The 9,542-nt window shown below is 42.2% G+C and overlaps 1 protein-coding gene across 4 annotated transcripts; it reads left to right on the top strand.

Annotated features, from left to right (window-relative positions):
- The first annotated feature begins 21 nt into the window (after positions 1 to 21).
- atf7b (activating transcription factor 7b) lies at positions 22 to 8,832 on the top strand. Of its 4 annotated transcripts, none has more exons than XM_027007822.3 (12): positions 22 to 340; positions 1,289 to 1,372; positions 1,685 to 1,781; positions 3,143 to 3,273; positions 3,449 to 3,607; positions 4,911 to 5,065; positions 5,723 to 5,816; positions 5,911 to 6,030; positions 6,186 to 6,281; positions 6,370 to 6,558; positions 6,657 to 6,759; positions 6,960 to 8,832. In XM_027007822.3, the coding sequence occupies exons 2-12, from the start codon at positions 1,325 to 1,327 to the stop codon at positions 7,145 to 7,147; spliced, it is 1,380 nt and encodes a 459-aa protein (XP_026863623.1). In that variant the 5' UTR covers positions 22 to 340; positions 1,289 to 1,324; the 3' UTR covers positions 7,148 to 8,832. The 4 variants fall into 4 exon arrangements, with proteins under 4 accessions (XP_026863623.1, XP_026863626.1, XP_026863624.1 ...); XM_027007823.3 differs by lacking the exon at positions 22 to 340 and adding an exon at positions 347 to 922; XM_027007824.3 differs by lacking the exon at positions 22 to 340 and adding an exon at positions 365 to 462.
- The last annotated feature ends 710 nt before the right edge of the window (positions 8,833 to 9,542 follow it).

Here is a 9,542-nt window from a genome sequence, read left to right as displayed (position 1 = left end):
AAAATAGGAGGCCTGCACCCCTGTTGTCTAGAGTTATACATCACCGTACCGCAAGGCGCACCAAACAAGCACAAAACGTTTCCCGTTCTCACTGCTCTACAGCACTGGGACGTGAAAGTCTTGAAATGTAATATTTGATTCACGCCAATAATGGTATTTTGTATGATTTAAAAAAAACAATTTCACAGAAATTCGGTATTCAGGGTCTCTACTGTTTTAATCTTACGTAACATTTCTAATCCGGGTGGAGGATTGCCTCAACATATCGCGAGGTTGTTACTGAGATGCAGGAGTTGCAAAGGTAGCCGCGGAGTGAGAGGGCGAGAGAGGGAGGAGCAGGGTAAGTTTGTAAACACCAATACTTCCACGAGATCAGCGGCAGGACGTGGCAATATTTTTAAATACCGTTTGTGTAGAGCATTTCTACGTCGGTTGGATTGCCAGCTCTACATGTCAGCACAGGTGCTGCTGTCATCGTAGGCGCTAGAAGTTAGCATTAGCTTATTAGCACAAGCAAGTAGCAAACACTGTCCAGCAGCTAACGTTGGGTTAGACAGGCGTTGTTTGTGCCAGCTAAAACGGTTAGCTAGCTACTTGTAAACCTCTTGGCTAGTTACCGTACGCATGTTCGGTAGTTGACTTCTTGCTATGCTACGATATCACGAACTTTCCCTGGCAATGTTTTTGAGTGTCTTAGTCCTTAGCTAGCTAGAAGATATAATAGTAGCCAAGGCTGCTAGCGAGCAAGCTAACGTTAGCTAGCAAATGTCGTCAGGTCATCCTGCCCGGGCGAGACAATCTATATGCTTATGTTGCATAAATGTTTTCATGGATGATTACATTTTGCAAACAGTCGAAGTGTTCATTTTTATAATAACCCTGGCGAACAGGATAACTCACGCCTAAGCGCATCCTTATGTTGGTATGATACGACATAACTAGCATCTTACTGTACTGTAGGTTTAAGCGGAAATGTGATGTGCGCCGATCTATGATTAAAACTATTCAATTAAAAGCATAGCGGCTTGTATACTATTAATCAGTGTTATTACGACTATTTGCATCACGTTATATGCAAGTCGAAGGTAACTGTTGGTTAAACAGTGTAATGTTTTTATTAAAATTAAGCTGCTGGCATATGAAATTGTGTATTGGAACAAATAATTTTGGTATCTCAACTTGGGACTGTGGGGGCGGGTATGTGTATTTGAAAGACATTCCGCTGGATGATCAATTTGGTGAAGTCTTATGGTATTACGTGAAAGATAACTGTTAATCTTCTGGATAGTGTTGTAGAAGTGAAACAAGAACTATTTGATGTAAAATGGGGGACGATCGACCTTTTGTTTGCTCTGCCTCAGGCTGTGGACAGGTAAGTGTTTTTCAAGTCTGTCTAGCTAGCAAGCTACTTTCTTTTCCGTCGCCCCTTCTTTATAAATGATCCCTTCTTCAGGTTCAAAACTGATGTTGAGGACATGGTTATAGATTTTCTGCAGGTATAGGGGCAAACCATGTCATGGTTTTAATCCTTGCTGCACTGTTTTTTAAAAGAGCCACCATGAAAGTCTGTTAATGTAATTCTTTTTTGTTGTCGGTTTGATTTTGAAAATGTATGGTACTATGTGCCAATATTACTGATTGTAGTGGTAACTAAATGTAACTGTCTTTGGCTTTCTTATATTAGCGGTTTACCAATGAAGATCATTTGGCAGTACATAAACACAAGCATGAGATGACTTTGAAGTTTGGACAGACTCGGACTGACACTGTTATTATTGCAGGTGTGGTTGATATTTAAACTGCAGACTTTTAATGCTTTAATATTTTTACATTTTTGGTTGTATGTGGTTAGTTTACATTTCATCAAATAGTGGCTACTTTAATGGGATCATCTGTACATCTGTTAATTCATCCAATGTCTAATCAGCCACTCATGTGGCAGCAGTGTGCTGTATTAAACCATGTGGCAGCGGCCATGAGCCAAGATCTTCAGTTACTGTTCACCTCAAACATCAGAATGGAGGAAAATTAGCCCTTTGGGGCTTGACTGGAATAATTATTGCCAGATGGGCTGATTTGAGTACTTCAGAAACTACTGACTGTTTGAGATTTTCACATACAGCAGGCTCTACAGTTTACAGAGAATTGTGCAAAAATAGCATAAACAGCATGGATGAAATGTATTATGGATGAAAAGTGTCAGAGGAGAAGGGCCAGATTAGTCAAGTTGACATGAAGACTACAGTATCTCAAGAAACCCAATGATCTTTGACACTACTGAGCAGAAAAGCATTTCATAACTTGCAGCGTGGGGAATATTAAGGTGCATAAGATACAATATCAGGTTCCACACCCATCAGCCAAGAACAAGAACCTGATGCTACTGTGGGCACATACTCACCATACTTTGGAAAAATCTTGCATGTCCTAATGAATCTTGATTTCTTCTGCAACATATGGCAGGGTCAGAGTCTGAAGTAAAAATCATGTAGGTACCCAGCCTTCCTGTTCAGGCTGCTGGTGGTGGTGTATAATGTGAGGCAAGTTATGCTAGCACACATTGGGCCCCCTAATACCAATCAAGTATGAATGCCTAAGCCCATCCGAATTGAATCTGAGTGCCGTGTCGGCCACAATTTACTCCTTCAAAAATGGACGTGAGTAAATGGTTGCTTCTAGTATGACAGTGCACCGTTATACAAAGCACACTCATCTGAAAGCACAAGTCCTCTCAAACTGGTTCCATGACCATGACAGTAAGTTCTTCTTGGTACTCCAGTGGCCTTCCCAGTCACAGATCTGAGGCCAATATTTCTTTGGGATGTGGTAGAACCAATGCAACATAAATCTGCAGCAAATACATGATTCATTCATGTCTGCATGGACCAAAATCTGAAGGGCCTGTTTCCAGCACCTTGTGGAATCTGTCATTAAAAATGTTCTGGGTACAAATGGAGGTCCTCCCCTGTATTAGTATGATGCTCCTAGTAAAGTGTCTGAGTGTAGACTGGATGCCAAACATGGTTAAGATTTCCTATTCTTGTACAAGTTTCAGATGCTATAGTGTTGTATTGCAACACCTTCCTGAACAGCCTAGGGTTATGTCCGTTCTGCCGGTACTGATGTTGTGTATGTGATGCAGATCAGACACCCACTCCCACCCGTTTTCTGAAAAACTGTGAGGAGGTGGGTTTGTTCAGTGAACTTGACGGCTCCTTTGAGCAGGAGCTCCGCAAAAACCAGGAGGAGGAAGAGAGGAGAGCCAAAGCTACAGTGAGTCACAAAGAAAATAAAACTGTAGCGTGTAGTGCTTTGGCTTTTTTATTTTTGTCAATTGATATATTCTAATGAGCCATTAAAACCTGTATAGAGTATTTGATAGCACTTCTTGGCTCAATTGATTCCTGGTCAGTTTGTGGATCTGGAGTATACTGTCCTGCTTTCTCAGATTTCTGCTCTGCAAACTTCCTCTGAGATGAAGGAAAGAGAAGGACCACTGGAGATTGACTCCTCCCCTCCTGATAGCCCTTCCTCTGCTTCTAGCATGTCAGAGAGCAAAGACTCTGTGACTGTGGTGAAGGAGCCTGTTACCATAAGGAACAACAAGGTAAGCTCAGTGGCCAAAGATGCCTGAAGTTATGCGTTTGAGACTGTGGAGATTTTATCTTGTGCTCCTTATAAAACGCCCTGTTGCTGGAGGTGTGGGAAAATCCTTTGAAGGGAAATAACTGAAGGAGCCATAAATAGAGGATTTTTATAAGCCACAGTTGGCCTAGCAATGATGAGGTTATGTTAATGGACCATTTCCCCATAAAAGCAGGAAAGCCTGCCAATGTTGGGCACCACCATTTCCACCCCATGCACCATGAATGTATCAGCAAGGAGTTCCTTGCTGTTTAGATACAGGTATTTGTAGTGAGAGGTAATAACCTTTCTGTCACAGTAATCCACTTAGATCAGCAACAGTCATACTTCACAACCACTTTCTCACTCTCAATCACTGGTTTAGTGGTCATCACCGCCACTTGTTCCCAGTCACCTCTCCTCCTATTTATACCCCACAGGAGCCATGGTCCAGTGCATTAAAATGTTAAACCATTACATCTGAGCTTGACCGCTTTTCATATTAAATCATGTTGTTCAATGTATTGTCTTTCTTCTAAGATGAGTTTACATTTGGTTGCATTCCTTCAAACAGGAACTATGCAAATGGCTCAGAAGCTTTTGACAGGTTGCAGTTGCTAAGTAACCATCCAGATTTTACTTTACAGTAAATATTTTAGATTCATGAAGAGGACAGTATGTGAAATAGTGCCTGGAATGTTTTAGTTTGGCCATTTTTCAGTTTCACCATCACCCAATTTGGCCAGCTGCTGAAGGACTTGGTGCTCCACCTTTAACAGCTCAGAGAGTGTGTAAGTGGATTTCCACGTTGGGAGCCTGATCTCCTAAACTCCTGGCAGCTGCTCTGCTCTGCTGGTTTCCGTACAGAGCACAGCAGTCCTTCCTTTCACCTGTACCAGCGATGTACTATCTGATTGACTATTTAGTGATTGTTTGTTTAGTTTTTAGATGTTTGCATAGTGATAGTAGCGGTTGAAACATTACTGCATTATAGCAGAATACTCAGAGATACTCAAAGCAGCAGCATTCATACATATTCAGTAACGCTCACTCTGAAGGTAAGCATGTAGCATTTTTGCTTTGTATAGCAACTTGCTAACTAGGTCAGCAGTGATGCTGCTGAGTAGATGTTTAACTTACTGAAGGGTATTTTTTTTTACCAAATGCTAAATCAAATGTAGTTAGAACCAATTCTGACTGATAAAGAAAATCTGCACATTTTCACTTTGATAAATGGTTGTGTAAATTTGTGTAATGTTGCAAAACCCTTTTTATGTTTTAAAAAGGATGTGCCTCCACGGACAGCAGCAAGCTCTGCACCTACACCTACCATAGTGCGACCAGGGTCTCTCCCTCTTCATCTAGGATATGACTCTATGAACCCAACTCAGCCCTCCCCTACTTCTGTCATCACCAGAACCCCTCCCTCCAACAGACTCAGGTACAGCACATGCCACAAAATGGAACTATGGTCCTTAAGGTTGGGGGGGTCTGGTGGGGATATGACAGTATTCTGAGAAACACGAGGGCTCTACCTTACTTAGTTCCCAGGAGAGACATGGGTACATATTGGGGAAACTTGCACTTATCAATGAAGTTCGTTATAAGCATCAGGATGGACAAAGAAAAAGGTTTTGAAATATGTTTGATTTGAAGCTTCATATGCAATCTCACAAGGCATTATAGTGGTGCAATATAAAAATCTACTGATATGGTGGATATAAAAATCTACTGAGAACATGGAACGTAGAAGGTTACACTGGCCATTTTAATTTTGGCCATTTAGCATCATGAACGGTCAGGGTTGTGTATTGCACAATATTGTCTTGATAATGACTTTCAATTATGTGATACTGCTCCCACAGTAATGACACAGCACCTGTGAATGATTTTTTTTCAATACAACCTAGCTTTTTCTCTGACCGCTGAAAATTCCAAGTAGCCAGTGTCTCAAACTGATTGTTAAAACCGATCTGTTTTGGCACCTAATGAGGATGTGTGTGTGTGTGTGTGTGTGTGTGTGTGTGTGTGTGTGTGTGTGTGTGTGTGTGTGTGTGTGTGTGTGTGTGTGTGTGTGTGTGTGGGTCGGTCTCCCCAGCTCCCCCTCTGCTTCCTTTCCTATGATGTTGCAGCTTCCAAATGGTCAGACTGTTCCTTTGCTACCCAGCCCTGGTCAAACGTCAGTAATATCAGTAAGCGAGACACACACACGCTCATTTTGCCGCATCTTTTGGCTTGTGTATCGGTAGTCTAAAGTTGTGTGTGCATGTTTTTATTTGCGTGTAGTTGGCCAGGTCATCAAATACAGTGCCCAATATCCCTGGGATTCCAGGGCCTCCTATTGGTGGAAACAGCAGTGGCTCCTCCTCTCCATCTGGATACGGATCACATAATGAAGCCAAGATGGTGAGAACACCACGTGTGTACACACCCACACATGTCTAAATATACACATTTTATATTACCATTTTAATGTATACACTGTAATATTTCTATGGGCTGCTATTATGTAAGAACGTATTGTCCCTCAGTGTTTTTATGAAGGTTTTGTCTCCCTCTAGAGGTTAAAGGCAGCACTGTCACCACAAAGTGTTAGTGGAACAACGCCAACCCAGAAAACTGAACTTAGTGAGACACTTTCACCAGCTCAACCACAGGTATACACACACACACATACACAAACACAAGTTCAATCATATTATCATGAACACATGTACTTTGAAATGCGTGTACGGACATACTTAGGTGTCTCCGGCACCACCGAGGGGCGGGCGCAGACGTCGGGCGGCAGAAACGGAGCCGGATGAGCGTCGGCGACGCTTTCTGGAGCGAAACCGAGCCGCTGCATACCGATGCCGGCAAAAACGCAAAGTGTGGGTCAACGCTCTGGAGAAGCGCGCGGAGGAGCTAGCCTCTGCTAATGTTGCGCTCACGGTGAGACGTGCATCAGGACACACAAAAAAAGAGCAAAGAAATAAGCCCTAATCTCTCTTTTAACGTGTGTGTGTGTGTGTGTGTGTGTGAGACAACAGAATGAAGTGTCTTTCTTGAGGACTGAAGTGACACGTCTGAAAGAATTGCTGCTGACTCACAAGGACTGTCCTGTTACTGCCATGCAGAAAAAAGCCTACCTAGGTAATATGTCCATTTATCTACCTGTCAGTACATCTCTGTGTCATTCCAATACTCCCATACTTTGCTGACTGGCCAATCAGTTTGTCATGCCACCTCTCTGCCCTTCTATCCATCTAGCTACCAATCAGTCAGTCGATCCCTCTGCTCTGTGTTGCTCAGTGTTGTGTATCGTTCAGCCCTCCCTCTGTCTCCTCCCCCAGCTGCAGGTGTGGATGAGAGCTCTGTGTCTGCTCTGGTGCTGCCAGTCTCAGTCCCTGCCCCTGTGTCTGTGAACGGCTTGAGCGTCCGAGCAGCGGAGGCTGTGGCTGTCCTGGCTGGGATGGGCTCTGGCCAGTGGAGCGGTGTGTCTGGAGACATGCCCTCCCAATCACAGCCCACTTCCAGATGATAATCATGTGGCTCAGCCAGTGGGAACTGGGTTCTGATGAGGTGGGTCTTTCAAAGAAGTCCAATGTCAGCTCTTCTTCCCTGGAACTATTCGTCACGCTGTCTTTGTACATGCTCTTTGTCTATGACCAATGGGATCATCACTATAACCTGGTCATGCCCCCCCCCCCCCCCCAAAAAAAAAAGTGTGACCTGTCACATGATGTCGCTGGCAGACTACCCAGACTAGGACGCACTGCAGTAGAAACCTTATGTCGTCTTGTGTCATTTGTCACATAGACGCGCGCGCGCACTCACACACGCGCGCGTGCGCAAATCCACGAACCCCCACATTTACAGCACTTCAGCATGTTCACACTCTGATGTGCTCCAGTGATGTCCATATTTTGTTGTTTGCTGGTGTTTGTCATTTTTTTAAGCGGTTCTCTAAAGAAGTTCATAAATTTTTCTTCATAAATGTTTGACTGCATGATTAAGACCACATAAGATAGATGAATACTATATTATGCAGACACTTTTGGCACTTTCCTTCTGTCTCTTTCCCTCTTTCTTTCTTCTCTGTTTATTCTGCTTCTTTTTCCTCAGTGTCTTGGTTAAAAAACCTAAAGTCATTTCTCTCAGGTCTCTTGCTCTGTGGCTGTATTTGAATGTGGAAATTATTTGCCTCTTATTAGAGTAACTGAAAGCCACAGAAAGGGTTTGTCTAGAGAGAAAAATAAGAGCAATATATTTTTATATTTGAATGTCGTTGTGTGTCTGTTTTACAGTCTGTATTTGAGATGTACGGGTAGCATAACCACAAGTGTGTAATTGCTTTTATCATTAAGAAAAAAGTTGCTGTTGAATTTTATTTCCTCATCTGCAAAGCCAAGAAAAGTCTTTTACCCTAGAACTTGATCCCAAATGTTTCAGGATATTTTGCCTCAAATGTGGGAACACACGTGTGTGAGTGCACACACCCACACCAAAATGAGCCCACTGCTTGCAGTTCATGGATAGGTTCTGTACATGTGTATCATTGATATGTACTGTACTTGTATATGAATGTCAGGGTTCTTTCATAATGGTTGATGCTTTTACCATATATGAGCACATTTCTTATTATGGGGTGTTTTATTATAATCAGAATGCCTATTACAAATGTATTTGTTTTATTAAAAAATGGGAAGGGTTGCCAGGTCCTCGCCATTGAATCTTTGTGATTGACTGACTGTATATGGCTTGTTTAGTGACTGAAAAACCCACCCAATATCAAACGTCCCTGCGTTTAATCCCTTCTTATTAATCATTCAAAGAATTGATAATCACTTTTTTTTCAAAAGTTATATTCAATGCCTGGGTACAATACCAACCTAAATGCTTTCTTTTGTTCAAAATATTTTCCTCTCACTGGCTTTGACTGCTTACTGATGTATATTACTTCCTCCATCAGGCTCTGTGAGGCCTGCTCATTCTTGTCTGGCAGTGTGCTTTCTCCCATGCAATAGTACTTTGTGAATGAGGAGCTTTTCTCAGTGCACATCACTAATTGATCTGCAAATGTGTAACTGGTCAGGCAACCCTTTAACTAGAGCTGTAAATATCAGTAAATATAAAATGCGCATATATGTTCATTGCTGTCTGTACTATATTAATTGAAATGGTCCTGAAGATATATTGTAATAATTAAACATTAATGGATTTCAAGAGTTTGGTGTATTGGGGTGGATGTGGGTGTACTTTTTGGTTTTTGGACAAACCTTCCTTTACATAAGTTATTACTCCTGTAATATTTTTTCCTGTCATTTTAATTGGCAAGCTGTAGATGGCCACATTTGTTTCATTTAAGGATTATATGTGAAGTGATACATGTTTGTGACCGTTTGAAGAAACTATTACTGTTTTCCTATGGCAGAATATTGGATAGACATTTAACCAGCAGAATCAACCTTTGTGACTGGGCAGTTTGATGCAAAAATTTCCCCTTTAAAGAGACTGGCCTTACATCACTTCAATTTAACACATTCCTTATACGTATGCATCTCTGTGTTTCACATGTAAGTAGCATATATTGGCATGGTTGTAGAGTTCCCCAGTCCATATTTCCAGTGATGCATTTATAAACACGCTTATAACTATTGTTTTAAATCCGTAATACCTTCAAACATGAGTAATGAAATACTTTATTGTAGCCAGTCCTCAGTGTACCAGGTGGCAGTAGCACAGCAGAGATTCCAATCGGGGGTATCCACTTTTTCAATGGCTGAATGCAAAACGGTTCCGACACACGAAGTCGAACGAACCTTGAAGGAGATGAAAAACGGCATCAGATTCAGGACACACAAACGCCCCAAAACTGTGACGCCAGGGGGAGCAAAAATGCCACGGATCCAGACCCCGTCACAACACCCCTCATC

Source organism: Electrophorus electricus, chromosome 7 (assembly GCF_041902795.1).
Source record: "Electrophorus electricus isolate QZ-2024a chromosome 7, ASM4190279v1, whole genome shotgun sequence".
Taxonomy (NCBI): Eukaryota; Metazoa; Chordata; class Actinopteri; order Gymnotiformes; family Gymnotidae; genus Electrophorus; species Electrophorus electricus.
This window is presented reverse-complemented; position numbering and strand designations above follow the sequence as displayed.

Bases quoted from the DNA above. Each gene is read 5' to 3' on its own strand.
- atf7b (XM_027007822.3), top strand. From the start codon at position 1,325: ATGGGGGACGATCGACCTTTTGTTTGCTCTGCCTCAGGCTGTGGACAG. The intron at 3,608-4,910 runs GTAAGCTCAGTG...TGTTTTAAAAAG, and splicing joins TTACCATAAGGAACAACAAG to GATGTGCCTCCACGGACAGC. The intron at 5,817-5,910 runs GTAAGCGAGACA...ATTTGCGTGTAG, and splicing joins GTCAAACGTCAGTAATATCA to TTGGCCAGGTCATCAAATAC.